This window comes from Strongylocentrotus purpuratus, unplaced genomic scaffold, assembly GCF_000002235.5.
Source record: "Strongylocentrotus purpuratus isolate Spur 01 unplaced genomic scaffold, Spur_5.0 spur5_scaffold_4, whole genome shotgun sequence".
Lineage (NCBI taxonomy): Eukaryota > Metazoa > Echinodermata > Echinoidea > Camarodonta > Strongylocentrotidae > Strongylocentrotus > Strongylocentrotus purpuratus.
In genome coordinates, this window is record NW_022145610.1 from 5,948,030 (window position 1) to 5,973,501 (window position 25,472).

At 37.5% G+C, this 25,472-nt stretch overlaps 1 protein-coding gene across 1 annotated transcript in view; it reads left to right on the top strand.

Moving 5' to 3' along the window:
• Nucleotides 1-20,606, top strand: part of LOC373365 (integrin beta L subunit) — a 33,253-nt gene extending 12,647 nt beyond the window's left edge. The window contains 17 exon segments of the mRNA NM_214566.2: nucleotides 1,865-1,961; nucleotides 2,535-2,621; nucleotides 4,102-4,185; nucleotides 4,954-5,034; nucleotides 5,890-5,985; nucleotides 6,550-6,639; nucleotides 8,107-8,291; nucleotides 8,727-8,811; nucleotides 10,120-10,265; nucleotides 12,671-12,743; nucleotides 13,879-13,960; nucleotides 14,364-14,491; nucleotides 15,538-15,630; nucleotides 16,060-16,192; nucleotides 16,992-17,102; nucleotides 17,602-17,795; nucleotides 19,810-20,606. Coding sequence (NP_999731.2) covers nucleotides 1,865-1,961; nucleotides 2,535-2,621; nucleotides 4,102-4,185; nucleotides 4,954-5,034; nucleotides 5,890-5,985; nucleotides 6,550-6,639; nucleotides 8,107-8,291; nucleotides 8,727-8,811; nucleotides 10,120-10,265; nucleotides 12,671-12,743; nucleotides 13,879-13,960; nucleotides 14,364-14,491; nucleotides 15,538-15,630; nucleotides 16,060-16,192; nucleotides 16,992-17,102; nucleotides 17,602-17,795; nucleotides 19,810-19,881 — 1,837 coding nt within the window. The 3' untranslated portion in view covers nucleotides 19,882-20,606.
• The last annotated feature ends 4,866 nt before the right edge of the window (nucleotides 20,607-25,472 follow it).

Here is a 25,472-nt window from a genome sequence, read left to right on the forward strand (position 1 = left end):
GCGCATGCGCCAGTAATCCATCGCAACTGAAACAGTCCACTTTGCGCGTCAACCACCACGCCTCCGTATTGTTGGCGCACCCCTACGTCAGCAAAGTAACGCCTCGTGTGCAACGTGCCTGATAGAATATATTTATCAATGTGTGAAGATGATGAGTCAAACCTAAACGTTCCTACGTTCAATGTTCCCTGCCTTTAAGGCCGGCTCACATAGTAGCAGCAAAGACCCCGCGAAAGGCGACGGACGTAAAAATCACAACAAGCGACGGAAAAAGGAGAAAATCAAAATTCGAAGACGGGTGGGAAAGACCTTCAGCGACAACACGACGGCAAGGGACGAATGGCTGCGGCAGGGAACGGAGTCTAGCGACCAAAATCGTACGTTGTCTGGGCGGCGAGTGACGATGTCTCGACGGAAACCGGCAACAAGGAACGAAGTCAGACGGTTGGCAGTGGATTGGCTGGCGGCAAGGAACGGCGGCTGACGGTGGGTTGCGGTGACGATGACGTGACTCAGCGGCCGACATGAAGCCTGTGCCAGTTTAAAATCGTAACTCATCGCAGACCACCGCGCCGTTGCAATGCCGCAGGTACTAGCAAATGACCCGCCATCAACAGTCATCAACCGTCACCCTCCGGCCAAAATTCGCAATCCATCGTCGCACCAAGGTCGTTAAAAATTCGTTATTTGCCGCGCAATGTGTCGTCAGGGTTCGAGATGTGACGTCGCCTGCCGTTGTTCTGCCGTCAATGGTCGTTGACAACGACAACGACAACGACTACCAACGAAATTGTGACGACCTCAAAACGACTAGAGACGGAATCGCACGGCATGGAAACGTCAAGGAAATGAGGAGTGCGGTCTCCAACGAAATCTGAACGGAATCACAACTATTTTTTTTTGCCGCCACAAAATTTTCAATGTGCTGAAAATTTGTCGACGGATGCGACTGATACTTTCGGCCGTCTGCGGTTGCTAGCGGAATTCGTCAGCGGCAATTGAAGGCAACACACGATGATTGTCGGGAAGCTCTATATTGCAATTCGCAGCTTAACGTAGCTGGCGGTACCTCCCTATTCGGCATAGTGTGAGCCGGCCTTTAACAAGGAATCAACACAGTCACTCTGATGCTTCTCATTATATAAAAATAATTTAGGCAAGAGCACAAACAATCGTCCGTATACCCTCATATTTTGATGAGAAGGTTTCGGGTTTCTGGTAAAGATGCAGATATATACTTCTGAGTCTCAAATAAGGGACTGAATGTGAATTGTTAGATTGTAAAGTTTAATTGATTCGCTTAGGTTCAATGTCTACAAATACAGACAGTTAAGAACTGATCATACGATTGTGTTATTAAAGTAGCTGTCTAGAGAGTTGACTATGTAGATATAAGACATTATGTATGTGACGATGTCCTGAAATTGAAATTGACTCAACCTTGCTCACTGGAAATTAACAAAAAATAGTATTAAGGGGGACGAGGCACAAGTGGCATTAAAGTTAGGTCCAGACTGTTCAGCTATTTTTTATCATTCTCTGGGAGAGCTGAAGAACAATCCTCTTCGGGGACATTTTTACCATGGCAATTATTCAAAAATGAAATGAAAAGAAATGAGAAAACTCACAATTTATAGTTCATTTTTATCAGAACTCAATGTTAAGACAAACAGAAGAAGTCAACATTTTACAATATCAAAACACTCTGCCTCTATCTCCTCTCTTGCTGTCTCTCTTTCTTTCTCTCTTTCTTACTTTCTCTCTGTCTTTCTCTCTTGGCATCCTCTCTTTCTTTCTCTCTTTCTTTTTTCCTCTCTTTATCCTACGCTGAAGTTAATATCAAGAGTATTTTCTTTCTTCTCAGACTGATTTTCCCATGCCCAGAGTCATCAGAATCCTGTGCTAGAACACACGGATTCTTCAATGCACTACCTCTAAATGAGGACTCAACACTCTTCGCTGTAAGTTACTCTGCCTATGTCCATACGGGTTTTGTAAATCTCATTTTGGCGTTCGTATCTACCGGAGAGACTTTTTACGGTGAAATTAAGGCGCTGCTTTTGCATTATTGTATATCCATTTGTTGTGTAAAGCGTTAATTGGTAATGAAATATTATCTGCTTTTACTACTTCTTTTTCTCGAAAATAGGGGACAAAATGGCTTACCGCAAGGTTGATTCGGGACTCAGGACGCATCTCGTACGATCCCATACAATACCAGAGGTCATCCTGCTTAACAGGCTCCTCTGCACCTCCAACCTTTCTCGAGTAACAAATATGTACCTACTAACTATATATGCCTACCATGATTAATGGTATAGATCATACAGCATATTATCATTACTTTTCATGCAATATGAGGACTGAACCATTCGCCATTTAAGTAGAGATATAACTTTCACAGCTATGCGAAAGGAAAAGCCGCTTTTAAAAGGATGATTTAAAGTTACCATATTAATCAAACATTGTTTTAAAGTAAAAGTAGAACCTATCACTCTCTCCGTTGTTAATGTCTGTATATTCTTTGTTTTCAGAATCTTATCGCAAACACCATTATTTCAGGTAACTTGGATACTCCTGAGGGAGGGTTTGACGCTTTGATGCAGATTGCTGTTTGCGGGGTATGATATCAAAACTACATCTCATTATCAATACAAATGTCATTTATATTCAAACATGATTTTCAAACAACCAACCTAATATAATTTCATTAGCCTTTTGTTCATCATCTGTTCATGTGCGAACATTATAACGACTTTTCATGTCATCAGAACACTATTTCTCTAGACAACGCCCTTAAGTTGAATTCTTGAAAGTCGTTGTGATCTTATCTTCGATAATTATTCGCCATGTGTTAATGCTTATTGCTGTTTATGGGGATTTCATAAACTACAACTCATACCAATGTCATTTATATGCAATAATTGTAGGCAAATTAATACCTGTGGTAGTAATTAATAGGTTGAATTATGAGTTGTCACTTTAAAAACTCAGATATGAATCGTCATTTTATTATTCTTGTTAATGCTAAAACCTAGACCTAAATCTTCTCTCTTCCCCTTTTATATCTGATTTGCAAGATCATTTTCATTTTTAACGTAAATGACCAAAGATTGTCATCTATGTATGAAAAACTATGAAATAATGGAAATCTCTACACAAAGTAGAGCGTCCGCCTCACAACCGGAAGGTCGTGGGTTCGAACCCCGGCCGCGTCATACCAAAAGACGTTAACAGATGGGAGTTGTTGCTACCTTGTTTGGCGTTCAATAATAAGGGATAGAGCAACGTCGATCTGGCGCTGCTCAGTGGCTGCCGGGCTCATTATTATTATTATTATTATTATTATCATTATTATTATTATTTGGTTATCAGTTTGTGACGTCATTGCCTCACTATTTATCAATAACTTTATATATTTTTATCCCATTAATTTCCCTTTTTATCCCCCAAACTTGATTTCCCATGTCTTTACCCAGGTTATATGATTCGTATCAAATTGCGTGCATTACATTTCACAAAATCTTTTAATCTGAAGAATCGATATTATTTTCTGAATATTGTATATTTATAATCCTAGATTTTTACATTAAATAGTTTAACAAAATTCACATTTTTCATGATTTAACTGAAATCAAAATTACTCTATATAAGTGCATCCTTAGCAAAACATCTTACTATCAATTTAACTTGGATGCTGGTGTGAGGAAATAAGATTTTTAGGGGGAAAATGGGAAATTTATATTATCAATATAAAGAAAATAATTAGTGGATAGTGAGGCAATGACGTCACAGACTCATGACTGAGTTCCCAATTTGTCTTGTGATGTTCAAAGTTATTCATGTCATTTTACATGACACTTTATGTCTGTCTATTTGTTTCGTTGTCGATGATTATAGTTATCTATTTAAAATTTGTCAATACATCCGTATGAAGACCGTATCTGTCTAACATAGACTTTACCCTGCCTCGCCATGTTTAATGTGTACACCTATTCAATCCGTGTTTTAATTGACTCAACTATATGAATTGGAAAGAAAAATCAAAGATAATAATGATATTTGAAATATTTAACTTTGTATTTATCTTTACTTTGACAGAACATAATCGGTTGGAGACCCAAAGCTCGCCATCTGGTAATCTTTACAACAGACGCTCCGTTTCACATTGCGGGGGACGGGAGAGTACGTTTAATAGAATTACCCCGTGTCCACACACAACATTTTCCGTGATTAGGCGTGATTAGTTATACCGTTTCGCGATAGTTATACAATGACATTGTGTGTGTGGACGCTTACTAACGATACGTCGTATAACGAAACGTCGTATAACGAATCGATGCCCAAACATGCGTTTCGTTATACGACGTATAACTAATCACGCCTACTCACGCCTAATCACGGAATATGTTGTGTGTGGACGTAACTAGTATAACTAGTCGAACTAAAACGGTATAACTGGGCGGGGCTTAACGTGAACTCGAGCGAAAGGAGACCTGACCTCTCATTTCCGCTTCCATTTCATGATCGCAGTAGCAAACTGCGCACCTATACGACATTTCGCTGTAGAGTTTCAGAATTACTTTCTTCTGTGTGTGGACACCCTGAAATTTATACGATGATTCTTTATACGACGTTTCGTTATAGAGTTTCGGGCGGGATAATCGTGACAATAATTATTAAAAAGCTCATTATGATATTGTTCATTAGATAAAATAATGAATACAGAACAGATAAATAAACAACCAACTTTGATGAACATAAACATTTAGAAAATGATTCATTATTTCATCTTGCGCTCCATCCCTCACGCTCTCTCTCTCTCTACCTCGCTCTCTTTATCTTTTTCCCTATCTGTCTCACTATCTCTAACGCAATTTACCCCCACCCTCTCGCTCTTTACCTTGCTCGTTATATCTGTTTATCTCTCTCGTTCTCTCTCTCTCTCATCAGCTTGGAGGCCTAGTGGAACCCAATGACGGACAGTGCCACACGGATCCTAACACAAACATGTACACCTTTAGTACGCTACAGGTAAGTTGTTTTTTCAAGTAAGTCGGTTATTCGGTTTCCTTGTTTTACCTGACTGTATTACCCGACCGACCGTTTTAACTATCCTCAGAGGGTCATAGTATGAGAATCAATGTCTTACCAATTACAGCTCACTGGCGCATCGACTTGGATTCTATTCCAGCAAACACACAGCTTTCTCAAAGCAACACGGGATAGAAGCAGTAAACCCTACTCTTTAAAAAAAATCGAGTGATCACGGACGTCACTCCTCTGGAGAGTGAAAATGTAGTGAAAATAGAGTGAACATTCACTCTTTTCTTCTTAGAGAGCACTCTAAAATCAATCGATTTTCACTTCTAAACAAGTGATCACGGACGTCACTCCCAAGAAAGTGAAAATAGAGTGAAAATTCACTCTTTTTTTAAAGAGAGTATACCAATCTCAGCTAGCCGGTCTGATAAATGACTTGACACAGTAATAACCGTGGCCGTGTACTGATTTATGTATGATAGACTTCAGTAAGGCCTGTGATACCATACCCTATCAACGACTTGTTAAAGATCGATCACCATGGTAACAGAAGAAACATGAAATGATGGATTCTTTTCCCTTCACAATGCCAACAGATATTTCTTCTCGATGGACAAATATCGTCTAATATTTCAATGACTTCTGGGATCCCCAGGGCACTGTACTCGGTCCTTTCCTGTTTGACACGATTTATTCAATTGAAAAACATCTTTGCAGTGATGGTGGTGATAAAGACGATGATAATGATGGTGATGATGAGTACAATGATGATGGCGATGATGAGTTTAATGATGATTACGGCCATAATACCTACAAGCTTATCTGTATTATTTTCATGATTTTCAGGATTACCCCTCTATCGGTCATCTCAGCGCCAAGCTACGAGAAAACAACGTCATTCCCATTTTCGCTGTTACCAGTCGCCGAACGAACCTGTACATGGTCAGTGTACTGTCTCAACTTGGTTGTAGTGTACAGTACATGTAGCAGCAAACGATGAAACTTAACAGAAATAGTAATGGAGAAGTTTAAAGGGATGATTGTCTCTTGTAATGATATTAATGATATAGGTGGAATCGTGTATAGCGCTTAATAATACTAATAGGATAATGTTAAGACAATAAAATGAATTTTACATCGTCAACGATATTCCCTTGATGACAAAACATTGTGGCAATTTATTTCAATACCCATTTTACAATTTCTTGAAGATGAAGGAATATGTCGAATGAAACTTTTTGTCTCTCTGGTTGTTATGATCTTTACATGTACAAATATATTACTTGTTTATATAATTATGTAAGAAATGTTGATTTATCCTTGGTAGAATCCTGAGTCAATTAGTTGTATGCAAATTGTAAATATTCATGTTCAAATACTAACTTACTTTATGTGAGCGTTTATTATTTATTGTTACATTAATTATTGTAACAAAACGCAAAACAATGATCAAAATCAAATCACCGATTTAAGCATGCAGTTTTCATGATATTTTCTATTTTACAGAAACTGGAGAACTACATTGAAGGTGCGACAGTTGGGACGCTTGACGTTGACTCGGGAAACATTGTGCAGCTCATTCAATCCAACTATGACGTAAGACCCACATAACTTGTCGTTTTTATGAAAAAAGGGGGAAAGTAAGGCTATATTCCCAGGCTCTTGATTCAGACTATGACGTAAGGTTAATATAACTCTTCTGTAATGGCCTTTATAGATGATGATTATTAAAGGTAAATGTCACACTTTCTGCACAGTTAATTCCTCCTCGAGGATGATTAGATATAGTAGTTGTGCATATCGGTCGTTTTCATGATTTTGCTGTACTTGCTGCAAGTAGCAATCGTGATATGCACAACATTGGAGACTGTTCATTTACTTCTGCACGCATATTTTATAAAAGCAAAGCACTTTATGCATATGAATGTATATTGATATTATGGTGATCAATTCCTCACCTTCCTTTTCCTAATAATTGCATGTCCGACACAGGCCATGTAAAGCCTCGGTCACAAATGCCATTGCGAACTGCTACGAACGCCGTACGAACGATTTTCAGACAATTGATATTCGGAAAGACAATGGAAAAACAGGGAGATTCGTACGAACGCATCTTTCGTACGAACCTTTGTGACCGTAGCTTAACTTTCTACCTCACAACAGGGAGGTGAAAGAAAAGGAGGCGAAACTCTTGTAATTTATTCAACGCATTCTTGAGTTCTAAAGCGTAACAATGGGATGTGTAACATTCCACTTGGCTTTGAAGTTCCATGCTCCGAACCGCGCTTCCACTGCGGGGACTTTCGGAAGCCAGGCACCAGTTTTACATTTATTACAAAATATTAAATTACCGGCAAAATTTCAGTGTAAATCAAAAACTTTATATGGGGATTTTATTGGGAATAGTGCATCAAACAAATTTTTAAATTTAAAACTCCGTCCTTCCTTTAATTTGTGTGCCAGAGTTGGTAAAAGAAAAATTACATCCTGTCAAAAACTCAATATTTTAGGATGATGCGCTAATTTGTGCATGCTTTAATGTCCCGTTATTTGATCCATGGTTTACAATCTTCAATAACATTAAGTTTGCTAATGCGTGTTTTCGCGTGTTTTTTGTATTTTTCAAGTTTAAAAAAGGATGAAAGTACACAAGTTTGTGTTCGCTTGTTCTACTCTTTACACATTCAACAATGGATGAGAAATCATTGGAAGGGACAGCGAACAGTTGCAGTGATACCATTTTCTGATGTAGGAATTCTAACTCCTGAAATTTCATGCGCTCTTTTATCTCACCACCTGGTCAACAGTTGCAGATTAGCGCATAACTTTTCGACGGCTTGGAGCATGGGGTCAAAGGAGAGCGGCTTGATTCCAGTCCTTCTCTATCACGTCCCTGCTCACAACGAGTTCCTTAAATCTTCATCACAGTGTTTTAGATATTGGTTTGTATTTTATTTGTGTTAAGTATATGCGAACGGTGGGATCAAATACAATTTGTTTGGGGGGCCTTGGAAGTCTTTCAAAATTATTATCAATTACAATTTGGTTCGGTTGCACTTTCAGCGTATCACATCGCAAGTCCGACTGACGTCAACAGCCCCCGATGACGTCACACTCTCCTACCGAGCGAACTGTATAGACCAGACATACGAAGACACGAACGAGTGTTCGGGACTCAAGCTAGAGGACACAGTATCCTTTGATATCACCATCACGGCCGAGAGGTGTGTCGAAGGCGGCATGACGAGGTAAGCGTCGTTCAGATATGACCCGACAAAACCGCGTTTTTGTATATATATTTTTTGTATAGGTAACGTAACGTGTCATTTCTGTTTGTTATATTTAATACAGAGCTCAGTGATCTTTGTAGTGCGCAGTTACCATTCATTTGTAATAACAAACTTGTTCGAAAAAAAAAGTATTGATGCACATATTCTACGGCGAGTGTATCAAACTATTAGACTACTGGGTATTTAGGGGAGAAAAGGACGATTCGCTGAAATGTCGTGGAGAAAATGCAATTATTATTTCTCGCTAAATTAAAGTCGAGTTTCTGCGTGAAGTGAGTGCTGTTTTGCAATAACATGTGGTCTGTGAATCAAATTTGTTTCGCAAAAATAATCTGTTGTTCATGATTACATTCCAATTTAATGAAAGTTTTTCTTTCCTTTCCATATAATCAGTTTTGAAATTGGACCAGTCGGATTCAATGAAGAACTTAAGATTGAGCTAGAAGTGACGTGTGAATGCGATTGTCAGGGATTAGGGGTAAGTATTAGGCTACTCTAAAACATTAATTAGAAGAATATAAAAGAAGAGCCTCTGAAAAGGATTACTTTTTTAATATCCCTCTTTGTTTGCAATAAAAGTTGAGTTTTGGTGAAAGTGAAAACAAAATTGTTTATGGGGTTTTATTTCTTTTTGTGTCAGCTCGGAAGACTATCATAAAACAAATACCCTCTGAGAACATTGTTTTCCCCATCCACTCGGATTCAACATATGACGAGAAATAGCAGAAAAGTTTGGCCCACAGATAATGACATATGTAGACCTATACGTAGTCTTACATACCCATATTTGTATGTGGTATGTGGTTTTCAGCAAGTCCATTATTGTCTCGCCTGCATAGCAAAAAGCGAGACATAGGCGCCGTTTACCGGTGACGTCGGCGTCGACGGTGTGAACATCAAAATCATCAAAAACTTAACCTAAGGTTAAGTTTTCTTATTCTTATTCTATGTAACTAAGATTAGAGGGTTATCAAGTATTCCCAATCATGTGAGTAGAATTTCAGGTCACAAAGTCAAGGTCAAAGGTAATTTCAAATCAACAATCTTAGGCTATGTTGTGGCATCAACATCAAAAACTTAACCAGTTGTTAAGATTTTGAATTTTTAATATAATTTTAAAAGTATACATTCCTATTTCATGAAACTTGAACATAAAGGTTATCAAGCATCATCAATTATCTGATTAGTCTTTTAGGTTACAAAGTCAAGGTCAAATGTCATTTCAGGCCTGCAAACTTATACTTTGTTATGGCATCAACATCAAGATTTTGAATCTTTAGCATAATTTCACAAATGTTTGTTCAAATTTCATGAAACTTTCCCAGGGTTATCAAGTTTCACAAATCATATGGCACAAATTCCAGGTCACAAAGTCAAGTTCAATTGTCATTTTAGGTCAGTAGACTTGGATTATGTTTTCACAAATTATAGTAATTAATTCTTCAAAATGCTGATTACATTCAGGGGATTTCATTTTGGGAGGCATGCTAATTGCTCCCCCCCCCCCATTCCTGCCTATAACAAATTGTCTAACCTCAATTTCTCATCATATTGAATTGCGTAATGAAGGCGAGACCGCCGAGAGCGTTTCCCTTGTTAGAAATTGTTTTGATGATTCCAAAGCCACATAGTGTACATCAATAATAATGTACTACATGCTCAACCTTTCCCAATTCTTTCCAGACAGTTGAGAAGTAAAAGCAACAGTATTAAAAATGTGTATTATGTTCAGAATGTGAACAGGACCAACCACAGTTGATATCTCTTATCTTTTCACATTCAAAAGGAAGCAAACAGCAATGTTTGCAGCAATGGTAACGGGACGTTGGTGTGTGGTGAGTGTGCATGCAACCCTGGACGGTATGGCGTCAAGTGTGAATGCAGCGGTAATGAAATCAGCATGGAGAGCACGGATACATCCCAATGCAGAACGTTAGTATCACGGTACCCCCAAATAAGGAATTTTAAGTGAAATTAATGAAATGAAGCCATTCATAAATTGGTTCAAATTGATCAACTTTTCTTCTTCGATTGAGAAACGCTGATAATTTTATTTTATTATCACAATGTTATATTAAAAGATCATGCATATGAACATAATGTACATGGATCAAGAGAGAGAGAGAGAGAGAGAGAGAGAGGAGGGGGTGGGACAAGAACAAAAATCAAACGAAAATTCTGAAAGTTTGAAACTATTATTACTATTATTACTATTGCTAAATATATTACTCATTGCGGATGTAGTATCGAAAATAATATCACTAGCGATATTATTTTCGATATTATTACTATTGTTATTATTATTATCATCATTATTATAATTATTATTATCATTATTATAATTATTATTATCATTATTGTTATCATTATTACAATTATGATTATCATTATTTTTATTATTATTATCATTATTACTATTATATTGCTAGTATGATGAATATTACTATTTACATCAATATTGTTATTATGATTGGTTCAATCATTAGTATTTTTCTTATCATAATTATCATCATGATTATTATTATTAATATAATTTTCATTATGTTGTTATTATTATTATTAGTATTAATATCATTATTATTATGATTATTATTGTTATATTTATTATAATCTTATCATTGCAATGACGAACCTTCGTCATTGCCTTGTTTTCGTTCACATTCTGCCCCATTCTGCATTAATATTCTCCTCCTTGTTTTCGTTTTCTTCCTTATCGTCAGGAAATCGCATTCGTTTTGCACGTAGTGCTTGTTATTCCTAGTTAGGTACTTTTCTCATGTCCTTTTCCTTTCAAATTTCATAGGCATAGTCTCTAACATCTCATCAAGGTCACTACATTCTTCGATTTTCGAAATCACTCATGCATAACCGTCCAGGCGCCATTTTGTCCGTTTCTGGTCCATTTTAAGGCCTTTCTTTCTTCCTTCCTATCTCCACTATCCTAGATCCTACAAACTTCTAACAAATTCCTCTAAATAGTCTAAGAGATGTTCTTTCATCTGCGATATATAACCTGCCCTTCAAAATGCCATCTTCGTACCCAAAATTCAAATCTGAAACCGACTCCGTCAAAAGTCTCTCAAATTCTTGAAAAATTGACCCCTTAATAATCTAAAACTGCCATAACTTTCTCATATAAATTTCGTTTTGTATTTAAATCTCACAGTATCTTTATCTCATAATTGCACATAGCCATGCCAAATAATCACGCTCCAATTGCTTTGCAAAACATAAATAGCGCCCTCTAAAGTTCTGGGAATTGGCTTTCTCTCTGTGGCCGTATCTCCATAATGGCTTGGCAAACCCGTACCCTTTTTTGGATTTAGATACTTGAAGATATGCCCTTTCCAGCCATATACAAAATCATATACCCTATCACTGACCAAATTTGAGAAAATTGCCCTCCAAATTCGCCATTTTCAAGAAAATTGAGAAAAAACTTCAACTTGCTCTAAACCGGCGATCTTTATACCTACATCAATGAAACTTGGCACACACATGTATCCATATACGTGACAACTGTCTGTTAAGTTTAGTAAATTGTAATGCCCTCTTCGCCAAGTTATCGCCAAAAATGATGAATTTACTATGCTTTACGTAATAGCGCGTTTGATGCGTGCAGTACGTTTTGCGCAGATGACAATGGTTTCAAACTGACCGCACTGAAGTGCCCTTTCGAATGATACCAAGTATGGTATATGTTCACGCAGAAAATTGTGAGTAAATCGCATTTGAACAAGGGTACGCCGAGTTTCCGCCCTATTATAACACGTTTCGGCCATGAAGTCATTTTTAAGACTGTTATTCGGTTGTGTTAGTATGGGCGGCCGTTCGTGCCAAAGCACGCGTCGCAACATGTTCATCATGCACCAAGTCCTATTGGTTTTGTACGCAGTGCTTGCGAGCCCTTTCTATATGCCTTACTCTACTCCAATTCCCTTCAAAATTCGTAGGCGTAGTCTCTAGCATTCCTTCAAGGTCACTAAATTCTTCGTTCTCCGGAAACCCTCATGCGTGACCGTCCAGGCACCATTTTTTCCGTTTCGGGCCGTTTTGGTGACCTTTCTTTCGCCCTAACTATCTCCACTATCACAGAAGCTACAGACTTCTTACATATTGCTCTGGATAGTCCGAGAGTAGCTCCTTCGTTTGACACGTAGAAACATGGCGTCATTGCACGCACATCGTTGTGACACGATTGCATTTCTAGTTATTATTAATACTGTTATTATTATCATTAGTATTAATATCATTATTACTATTACTATTATTATTTGTATATTTATTATTGTTACTATCATTTGTATTATTATATTATATGTATCATTACTATCCAGGGACAACACAACAAGAACTTGTTCTGGACGTGGAGAATGCATCTGTGGGAAATGTGTCTGTGATAACACTGGGGTGAGCTATATATATATATATATATATATATATATATATATATATAATACCATACTCTTTGAATTCATCTTAGATATCAAAGGTAATACAAAGATTTGGGAAATTTTGAAATTGGGTGGATAGTGATTCTTTACCATTTTGATATATTTGGATGCCCCTGTGGATGTCTTATAAGCACTGAAAAATTAGCCCCTAAAACACTTCTGCTTTCGAGAAAAATTGAATATAAACATTTACCGGTGCTCCCGGTAAATTTAGATAAATTGCAAGTAGCGCCTGTACGGCCGTACAATGTTAGCTGCGACCATGAAAATCTCAGAATATGTAGTTGTGATAAATAATTTCCAAACGGGAAGAGCTAATCGGTCGATTTTAGTCAAGAAACATTGTTTTATAGCTTAATTAATATCTTGACCTTGAGAGGGAGTTATACAACATAGAGAGTTTATTATTTACAATTTCAAAACTTTAGACTCGTTTTCAACCGCGACAACGATCACTTAATATTGTCGAACCGCATTGCTTCCATTATGTTCATTTGAACCCAATTCATGACCCCATACCAAAACTTTGTATTACCTTCAACAGAATATATGGATCAGACATTGGATCATAATCTTTTTTCACTATTCGACTTCTTGATGTTGGATTATCCAATTTAAGTTCGTTTATTATATCTTAACCTGATATTGATGAAATGTCTGGGAAATTATTGCGTGATGTCTGAGAAATTGTTGTTTAATGTATCATATACCTGGTTATGCATTTTCCTGCTTTCTGTTCTTTGTTAACACGATATTGTATATCATTTTACTGATCCTCTGTATTTTTTACTACGCATTTAAATAATTTTCCATAAATGATTTGTGGATAATAATTACTGTAATGAAGAATTGATTTAAATGAATAATGGCGTGATGCAGTAACGTTATCATGTATCTTATGACGAGTCTCCGACCCACATCAACTCTTAACATAATACTTTGGTACCCTTTTAATGAATATCTAACACTTTGTAAAACATGTCTGTATTGTTATTATTATTTTTAGTGTTAATATCAATGCCATTATTATCATCATTATTATTACTAGTATTATTATTGTCATTATCATCCATGTTTTGTCATATTTTCAGATCCCTGGTGAGGTAATCTCAGGACAATTCTGTGAATGTGATAACTTCAATTGTCCATACAGCCGAGGATTGCGTTGTGGAGGTATGTATTCTCATCTCCAATTCGCTGAAAACAAATTTCTTCAAGTTCTCAGTCAAAATGTGTGTAGTTGTAAATGTATCAACAGCATCTTATGAGTGGATGGTGTACATTTTGTGTCATTAGTGCCCTTTTAGGCTAAACATTAACCTACAATTGCCACCCTCAACCCAGGTGTACTAAGAAGGTACTCAGAAATGAATTCCTTTGATGTTTCAGGGTCTCATGGCAGCTAGGCCGAAAGCTAGAGTCAATTGCATCAGGTTTTATTGATCTTTTTCATTTCAATTTAAACATCACATAGTATCAATATAAATTATGCTGTTTTCTTTAATGTAAGCATTTCGAGGACCAACACTTCATTCTTTAAACAAAAATTACAATAATTTTTTTGTTTTGTTCGTAGGGCCTGATCAAGGAATGTGTGTCTGTGACGTAGCTACAAGACAACCTAAGTGCCGATGCGAGCCGGGCTTCAAGGGAGATAGTTGTGACTGCCCAACACGAAAAGACACGTGTCGGGCCAGCAATGGAGTAAGTCACCAATTATTGCAAATGGAAGGTTATCCGTTTTAATTATGTAGTGATTGTTAGATCGAGCGATCCCTATAATATTTGCACTGATACTTGGATATTTGAACAATTCAGGACGTGTCATGTGAATTGGTAGTAGTGCAATATATGGATGGATGAATGAATAAACTCACCTATGTATCTGTTAACAGATCAATTACAAACCAGGCAAACAATCTTTCAATCGATAAAGTTGTTCATAAATTAAGAATCACTATGAATTCACAATGGTATCAATGTTGTTTATTGTGTTATATCACTTAGTTTTCACTGTGATATTATTGAGGTCTCTCTAACTTGACTATTGTTTCATAATGATATTTCAGAGGTATCACTGTCATTTCACTGTGATTTTGGTGTGGTTTCACTGTGGTTTCAGCATGATATTACTGTGGTATCATGGATATCACTCTGGTATCACTGTGGTTCAATTAGGTATCACTGTGGTATCGATGTAGTATCACTGTGGTATAACTGGTTCACTGAGGTACCACTATGGTATCACTGTAGTTTGCTAAGTTTATTACACTGTGTTATCACTGAGGTTTCACTGTGGTGTCACTGTGGTATCACTGAGATAACATTGTGGTTCACTGAGGTACCACTGTGGTATCACTATGGTGTAATATGGTATCACTGTAGTTTCACTCTTGTTTTACTGTGGCACCACTGAGGTATCACTGTAGTGTCATTGTGGCATCATTGTTGTTACCACTGTGGTATTACTATGGTGTAACTATGGTATCATTGTGATATCACTGTAGTATCACTGAGGTATCACTGTGGTATCACTGGTATCACTATGGTGTAACTATGGTATCATTGTGATATCACTGTAGTATCACTGAGGTATCGCTGTAGTTTCACTCTGGTTTGACTGTGGCACCACTGAGGTATCATTGTGGTGTCATTGTGGTGTCATTGTGGCATCATTGTTGTTTCACTGCGGTGTCCCTGTTGTATTATTGTGTTAAAATTTTGTTCAATAACATTCTCTTCCATTGCAGTTGGAATGTAACGCACGTGGAACATGTGAATGCGGTGTCTGCGAGTGTATTGAGGACTCACAGTTTCAGGGTAAAACGTGTGAGAGATGCACTGTAAGTTTGTGAATGAATGTTCCTTGGTCATTTTCATAAATTTTCTAAAATAGGCAAGATCTGAAAGCAAACATCTTGAATTATGCTTCGGTTACCTCCATTTGTAATAAAAATGGTAACGTAATAATAGTACTTATAGTAGTTGAATAAAGCACTCGTTGAATTACTACTGAACTGAGCCCACAATTGAGCTTCGATTGTCGATAAAGATGTTGGCGTAAAAAAATATAAGATATTTCTTCTATCTTTTTTAAGATATAAAATTTTCAGCCATCATTCTTGTTAACTTTGATAGAAATGTCAATGCTTTTTAAAGTTTAAGAGATTCAATAAAATTATATTATTTTACATCATTTGAAAGCTTTTTATTGAATATGAAAGTAAATCTTACATTCTGAATTAAACTGACTTTTTATTCCCTCATGGCAGGCATGTCCATCTGGAAATTGTCACATACACAGAGATTGTGTACAGTGCACAGTGTTTGAATCAGGTAGGCTAACACCTGAACAGTGCGGCATGTGCAGTATCGACATCATCAACGTTACAAGTATTGACGAGTGTAAGTATGATGAGTGTTAATCCGTAGATGAATGTGTGGTGGAAGTGTTGATTGTTTGTATCTGACACGTTACCACGAGAAAAGTGCAGCATGTGTAGTACCAATATCATTTACATATACCCAATCTTAAAGATGTATAGTACAATATTGGTTTACATTTTGCCCAGTAGACTAGTCGCTTAATCAAAATGTAAAATGATTGCAAATCAGTTCTGCATCATTGTTTCTTTACTAGGTATTATATTCCACATACTAATCTTGCTCTACGACTGGTCAAAACAAAATCACGCGATGAAAGATAGTTAGCCCATCATTGAGGGGAGAAGAAAAGATCGTTACACTGTGTAGATAGTACTACTACTTACACAGTGCAACGCACTTTCACTGAAGATAGTAGTACTATCTATACAGTTCAAAGCACTTTTACTGAAGATTGTATACTTGCGTATACGTACGTAAGTAAGTACTGCATGTACTGTACATATCGTACACCGTTTGTTAGCTGTTAATTGATGACTTGTTGCTCTAAAAATTAAATGACGGAAGAACTGAAATGTTTCTGATGTGGAATATAAAGCAAAAAATCACCTTTTGGTTTCAGGCGATGGCAAACTATCACTTCCTCGGCGATCTGAATGTATATCTTTCGAAGCGAAGCTGAGGAAAGATGCGTATACATCCAGATCGCCTCGAAAGTGATAGTTTGTCACATCACCTTCACCACCGGTAATTATTTGCTTAATAACTATTCATCAAATATTATTCATCTACTATCTCTTATCTATCTCTGTCATTTCAGATACGAAAGACAACCCCATATGTGACTTTATGCTGAACGGCATCTGCACTTTTCGGTTTGTCGTTGTCTCAGAGAACGAAACAGTCACTGTATATGTTGAGGGGGAACCAAGTAAGTACATGTATATTTCTGCCAAAAGTAGAATTTATCAATAATACAAGAAACAGTTAAGTTCCAAGAGACGAAGGAGTGACAGGCGGAGAGATGTACAGAGAAAGAGATAGAAAATGGAGAGACAGAGTGAGAGAGACAGCGAGAACAGGAGAGAGAGGGAGTGGGGTGAAAGAGAGAGAAAGAAATGGAGGGAGGGGTGAGAAAGAAAGGACGATATATTATATAGAAATAAAGATAATGAAGAAGCCATTGGAAGTAGAGAGAAGATGGGGGTTTGTGTGTTCGTGTGTGCGTGCTTGTGCGTGAGAGAGAGAGAGATATATATATATATATATATATATATATATAAAGAGAGAGAGAGAGAGATAGAAAGAGAAAGAAAGAGACATGGAGGGATAGAGGGGAGGGGACAGTACTAGATGATCCATGCACTGTCCCATGTACCATATCCATAAAGTTGATTTACAATACCCTCACCTTCATCCTCATTGAACAGCATGCATCACACCAAATCCGAGAAAGCCGCGGCTGACTCCGACAGAAATCAGGTGGATCATCATCGGAATCATTCTCGGCATCGTCCTGATCGGGATTATCCTGGTCTGCGCCTGGAGGTTATATATCAACATCCAAGATAGGAGAGAGTATGCTCAGTGGAAGAAGGAGAGTCAGAAACCCAAATGGGCTCAGGTAAGGCTCGAACCCTTGTCCCTCTTTGCTGTATGCCCTTAACGCGTTATTTGCTGGCGTACAACTACGCGGTCTTTGAGGCTGTTCACATCGGCAGAGATACCGCGGTCTAGCGCGCGCTAGACCGCGCTATCTCTGCGGTGTGGAAGGTACAACGTCGTTTCGGACGCCTAACAGCGAGCCACGGCGAGCCAACACTGGAGCACCTCTTGGGGGTGGTCCACGAGAGAAAGCGCGGTCTAGCACGCGCTAGACCGCGCTATATTTGCCGGTGTGAACTCGAGCTACGATAGCACGCCGGAAGTCATCGTTCTATACGCGGGGAATTTTATACTCATTCTATTTTGGTGCGATCTGAATCTGAATCGGTACAATTCAACACTCCTAGTTCGTAATAGCGCGCGAAATCTTTGAACGCTCTGACCTCATGACGTCACGCATCATGACAACAGGACCTCTCAAAAAAGGGGGTGCTACGATAGACCGCGCTATCTCACTGCGGTGTGGATCCGGCGAATGCCAATGGGCGGACCGTGGATCGCGCTACGATAGCGCGATCCACGGTCCGCCCACGGTCCGCCCACGGTCCCCCCTTGCGGTGTGAACACGCCCCTAGACTCGTCTTGTAGTCCCAAATAAACATTATAAAACACTAGCGCCATTTACCTGACGTATACGATTGCGTCAATGTGTAAAGTTGATAAAACCTCAAGTTTTGGCCGTGGAATGTAAAAGGACCAATATTTGTCGACGTTGACTTTGGACTGTGTCAGCGGCTGGCACGGTCTTTGTCACGTCATGTTATGTCCGTCACACACCAGGTGACATTAGGAACTTTTAGATTTACCCGACGAGAACGTGAACTGCCACGTGTTACATCCTTTCCAGGCAGTGTGACGTCCTTTTAAGGCACTTACCGTGTCCGGCAGTGCCTTAAAGGACGTCACATCGCCTTATAAGGATGTCACACGTGGCAGTCCACGTTCTCGTCGTGTAAATCTAAAAGTCCCTAATCATTGATTTAGGACTGGATAGGCAACTACAACTGGTGCGTTCTCTAACTAATCATGTTATGGCTATCGAGCATTAATCGCAACTTGCTGACCTACATGTAGGACCGTATAAGCGACTGGCGGGATCTTTGTCATGTCATGTTACGCCAGTTGAACACGAGCATCATTTGATAAAGAATTCATATTTTCCCAAAAAACTGATCTTGATACTCTCGGTGTTTTGTAATGTCATGTTATGCTTGTTGAACACGAGCATCATTTGATAAAGATTTCCTATTTTCCCCCAAAACTGATCTCGATACTTTCGGTGTTTTGTCAAAATATGATTATGATATTGATAACGATAACAATAGTAATAATAATAACGTTAATAATAATACTTATGATAAGGATAATAGTAATGATGATAATAATAATAATAACAATAATATCAATATCGAAGTCATGTATAAAGCGCTCTTATACATATCAAGCGGCTTGACTTCGCTTCACTCGTAAAAAAACATATTGTAATAAATTGTAATAAATATCCTAACTGAGCCATACAAGGTGAGCAGTTCATATTCATCATTTATCTGGGAGAGTTCTACATATTAACCAGGATCACACGATCGCTACTAATTTGAGGTTGTTGGGGCGACAAATAAATGAACCTTGATTTTTATCTTTGTTAACAAAAATTGTAATTTTTATATTTTGATTTTAAAAAAAGTTGATGCAGGATATAACAAATATACCATGCCTTCTTTTCGAGGTACTGGTTGAAACTAAGGGCCTCGGTGGCTCCAATAGTACCATTTGCTGAGGGGTTCGCCCCTCAGCAAATGGTACTATTGGAGCCATCTCTTGCCCATAGTTTTAACCAAAAACCTCTCAAGACAGTGGCATATTTGTATATTATTATTATTATTTATGTTATTATTATATGTAATTATATTATCAGTATCATTATTATTTTAACTATTCCTCGTGTTTCTGTTTCTGCATATCTTACTTTACAGGGTAAAAGTACAATCTATCTTCCTCCGATATCTCGTCATGAAAATCCGCTGCATATAGATAATCAGAAATAATTATATTTCTGCTTTCTGGAATGGGATATTATGCATATTTTACTTGGTTTCTATGGTAAATATTTCCAGTTCTTGCTTTGCGAGCTTCTCTTTCTATTAAATCATCTTAAGCACAGTTACACTCTGGCACTTGCAGGCCAGTTCTGATTTTTATTATTTTATGAGTCATAATGCATAATCTTTTAACTAGTGAAATGTGAAACTGTAGTATTTCTTTCCATAAAAAAGCAGTAACTAATATCTCGTGTTTTAAGGTGAAATTCATATTTTTGTTTAAACGGACGCAACAGCTACTTATATCGGTGGATGTTTCATTCACTTTTTAGTGCGAAAGTCTCTTGTACTTGGAAATTAAATCTCTAAAAAGATATTCAAACACCGAACGAATGTGACCAGTGACCAACAAAAAATGACAAAGTTGGTTCGAAACAGAAGTATCTTGTTGTATGTGTACTGCCCTGTCATTGACAAAAACGTGTAAGGTGTAAACTGTTTACCTTTCAAGCTGAGCTAGAGTTAACAGATCAAAAGCTTATCTATTTTGTTGTGTGCAAAATATTTGAGATACATTCAGTAATTTTCGAGGGGTCAGTGACACAAAGACGTAACTCCATTTTGGCCATTTTGAGAAAAAGTGGTTTATGCGTCACTGAGCCTTGGGCCCTAAGGGGTTAAGTCTATGTTTCACTAGCCATTGACTCCAATGGGTGTTGGGTGGAGTTAAGTCTTTGTGTTTTCTGGAAAGCCCACATTTTTCTGAACATTTTGATATCAAATACTCATTTTGGCAAAATATTAGGTTTTTGTGTCACTGAACCCTCGAATTATTACTATTGCATTTCTTCACTTTGATGTAATCTAACACTTTTTTATGATTAATGAATAACACATATTTGTAAAGCTTAAGTCCTTCTCTTTCATTTGATGCGACTCATATGATGCATATTTTATGCATGGGTGATCGAAACCAATTTGAAGAAAGGGTACCAAATAGTCATTTGGCGAACGGTATCTGAATTTCAAAGAGAAAATCACATTTCCAGAAAGTTCATTTTCTGCCCTTTCATATGACACCTCAATTAGAGAAATGAGCCAGGAGGAAAAAAAAAATCTTATTGTTTAAAGTAATGCTTGCATTTCCAGATGCATTCAACAAATCATGTCTTTCATTAATTTGAGAAGCTTAAGACTTAATCGACTTCATATCGCCAAATTTCATTAACATTTTTGAAATTGCCTATTTCTGGGGATAATTGCGAATATAGCGACTATTAAATCGTTATCTGGCCAGTGAAAGTCCAAACGTGCCGATAATAATTTCAAGATGTATGCTGATATATTGAATGCTAAATGTTTCTTGTAAATAGCCTAAACTATCATATTGATCTTATATCTGCTGTGATTGTTTTAATGCAGTAATTCTTCTATTCTCTTACTTTGCAATTAATGATAATAATAATATGGATATTTATATAGCGCCGGTATCCGCTAGGAGTTACTTGTTAACCGAGGGGCCGTCAGAAATGTAATTAGGTATATATAGCTTGAGTTGGGTCTTTCCTATTTTTATATTAATATATGAAATTGGCGGCTGAATGGTAATTGCTGTAATTGCGAAGATAAAGTTGAATAATAATAATAATTGAATTGTATTTTGTTCAGCTAGTGTACAACGTTATAATTTGCGCGTTGAGATCGTAGAGTTCTAAGGAAAAAAATTGTTAATAGGACCCAAAAAGTACTATTCGTAGTTTTTACGAGTTCAAAGAATGATTATTGCATTATGTGTGAGTGGTATATGGTAGTATGTTCATGATGAATATATAAAAAATAAGAATAATAAACTGATTATGGAATAGTTGTGGTGTATAAGAAGATGTGCAGTAATGTTTTTGTTAACATTGTTTGAGTTAGAACACGTCCTGGTAAAAACGAAAAAATATTTTGTGAGTTTCTTTTTGTGTCAGTTTTGAAGAATATCGAATTTAAAAAAATGTTCATTGGAAAAGTGCTCTTCAAAAGCCCTTTTGTTAAAAAACTGAGGTAAAATATCTTAAACGTTTGGACCAAACTTTCATGCTACATGAAAGTGTAGTCCCATATGCTAATTTCTGTGATGGAGAAGAGGGCGTCATATTCCTATGAATTGTTTAGGTTTTCTTATCTACAATGAGTTATGTTACATTTATAAGTATAATGTATAAGTATACGGCAAATCTTCGTTTTGTAATTATTATTTACCCTTTTTTTTATAATCGTTTTCAAACTGTCTTTGTAATACTGCAAGGAATAGTATTTTCTCTGAAACAGTCCATACCCACTCACTATTCCCCACCCCCTATTCCTCCACCCCTATTTCCCCCTACCCCCCCCCCCCCCTCCCATCCTATCAACATTTTACTTTCTATTTCTTTTTTCTGTCCATTGTTGTACAGGCGATAACTAAATCGAAGATCTTCCATTTTAGTCTATGTTTGTACATGCTTGTGTAATGTCATATCTGGTTCGTTATTTCTTTGTTAGTTTGCAACATTGAATTATATAGTTTGATATATAACTCCAAGATAAAACGATACAATGCGATTCCTACTTGGTTATTACATTTATTCTTGAAGTGAATTGGTTTTGCCACAGTATTTCATAGGCCTATCCTTCTCAATGGTCTTCATCAACTTGTTTAAGTTCGTTAAATAGCAAATTGTGATTTATTACCTTTACTATTGCCGTATTTACATATTGGTCACGAAATGCCCTAAAATATCATATGTTTTCAGTGGCGGTTCCGGTAAGGGGGGGGGGGTGGCCTGCCCTCTCGGCAAAACTCACTCTGGCATATCTTACGCACAACAATTTTGTTCCCCCCCCCCAAAAAAAAAGTTCGCGTTCATGACCCCATCGCAAAAAAAATTGTCCTAACCAGGCGCGTAGCCACGCGGGGGCACGGGGGGGGGGGGGGGGGGGCACGTGCCCCCTAAATTTTCCAGGATCGGTTGAAATTTTGTAGACCCCTATTTTTTTACCTCGATCGATTACATGTATGTGCCCCCCCCCCCCCCCAACATCAAACTCTGGCTACGCGCCTGGTCTTAACGCGAATAATGTGAGAGCTCTGCTTTTTTTTCCGGGAGCACACCCCCCCCCCCCCCCCCCACCTTAAAGAGAACCCTGGATCCGCCTCTGTTTTCACTGGGCTTCAAAGACACGAACATGAAGCGGGTATCTTCTATTTCAGAGACTTGCGATATTTATGTGATGTATATTTTAATGATGCGGTGCATTTAATTAATTTATTTAATTATGATTGTAATAACATTTGGTTTTTATCTATTATGTCATTTGTCATGTTGACCATGACACTCTGTTTGTTTTTCTAACCAGTGCAATTTTCTAGAACACATAATCATCTTAATATATTATTTGCTGACCTATTGTAGGAGTATAAATAGAAAATCAATCGAACGAACAAGTATACATTTCACTGTTAGTTACATTATGTTGTAAGAATTCAGAGAGTTACATTGTTGATAGAAATTTATTGTTTGTGTTGCAATTTACTTTAAAATGATTTCAAAGTCACTTGTTTCAATTCGAGAAACGTGGGATGTCCATAAATAAACTTAATCGCAATATTTATTTTTCAACATGTCCAATGGTAGGGAGGTGGTATATTTTTGAAATATATTAAAGGAAAGTCGACCTATTTCTTTCAAAGAATCCTAATATGACGTCATGTTCACGAGACTTGTAAAAAAATGTGGAGTTATTGTGTAATTTGATCGAAGGAATGTACAGGATTTACACACCGGCCATTGCTCGGTTATGGGTCGTGACTCCCGTTCATGCTTTTCTAGTCACCCTGATTAAATGAAAATCGATCTAAGCAGCCAATTAATGGCTTATAGGGACCACGGGGCTTGTATCACGTGAGCAATTGATTCTGATGGATGATGGTCTGAATGCCTTGTACCAGTGGCGGATCCAGGGGGAGGGCCCGGGGGCCCGCCCCCCTGTAGAAAAAAAATCATGTAAAAACACTTGATTTTTACCTTGTTAGGGGGGTTGGGCCTCCCCCTCTGGCGCTCTAGGGGGGGGGGGTGCACATTTTTAAATTTTCGAGGACCAAAAAAAAAATGTGCTCACTACCCCACCCCCCCCCCCCCCCACTGAGCGACTTTTCGCCGAATTTTCGGGAGCAAAAAAAAAATAGTTGGCCCCCCCCCCCCTTTAGAAAAAAAATCATGTACAAACACGTGATTTTTACTTTTTTGGGGGGTTGGGCCTCCCCCTCTGGCGCTCAAGGGGGGGGTGCAAATTTTTGGGCCCCTCCCCTAAGAAATCCTGGCTCCGCGCCTGCCTTGTACCTCTATTTAATTATTCTTTTGTTGCTGTAATAATATATTGATAGATAAGGAAGTTAGTCAGGTAGACTGTTGCTTGATTATGTGTCCAGAAAATAAAAGTAATAATATTCAGTAGGCTATTGTAGAAAATAATGATCCTGATGGAAGAATGTTTCATATACTTGCTATGTTTGTCACAGTCATAAACTTAATACTTGAATATTGCAACGTTGCACTTACTAGGACCATTATAATATGCTTATATGGATTTATTAAACTGTCAGCTTTTTAAAAACTAAGAAATGACGTGCATTTTGATGTTGTTCGTGTCCTGCTTTTAGTTAGTGTTTGGTAGAAATAAATATGTATGTGATTATTGACGAGCGACTGAGTGAAGGAAGAGAGAGAGAGAGAGAGAGAGAGATAATAATAATAATAATAATAATAATAATAATAATAATAATAATAATAATAATAATAATAATAATAATATATGAGGATAATAGTAATGATAAAAATAAAACTAAGAATGAGAATACTGTTACAGTAGTAAATCCAACAAATAAGGACACAGGTTCAAGTGTATTCAGTTCAAAGTCATTCTGGTTCATTCAATTCCAGGCAATGAATATCAAACGTGATAGAATCTATCTATTGGCAGTAGGGGCGGCGGGGCGACTGCCAAAGTAGGGGGGGACCAACAAAAGAGGGCACTTTTGGGGAAAAAGGGCACCTACAAAGGGAAATCTCAAAGCGAAAATATACAATTTTTTTAGACATTGGAATACCCCTACATTATCAAGAATTTTTTCAATATTTGTTCCTCTTTATACATCTTTATACAAGATATTGCAGTTGGGCGAGATGGTCTACTAAATATTCTTTTGCGCCGCCAGTTGAGAAGGCCTGATCTATACTTTATACTGAGTACTATATGCCCTGATCTATATAACATCGTCTTTCGGACATAACTAATAATATCTGATTGATACACTTCTATAAAAATAATTTTTTTTTACACACACATACCTGATCTAACAGATTTTGCATAGTGGGGGGGGGGGGAGGGGTTGGCCGGGTCAAACGATAAGGCTGATTAACTGGTTGTTCATCTCCTGTCTTGACCTTGCGTGGTATCTCAGCGTAATACCCCCACATCAACTGTCATCATAATCACTGAATATTGCTCTTCCTCTTCCACTCATAATTGAGTCCTGTCTCCCCCATTCTCTAACTCTCTCTTCCTTTCCC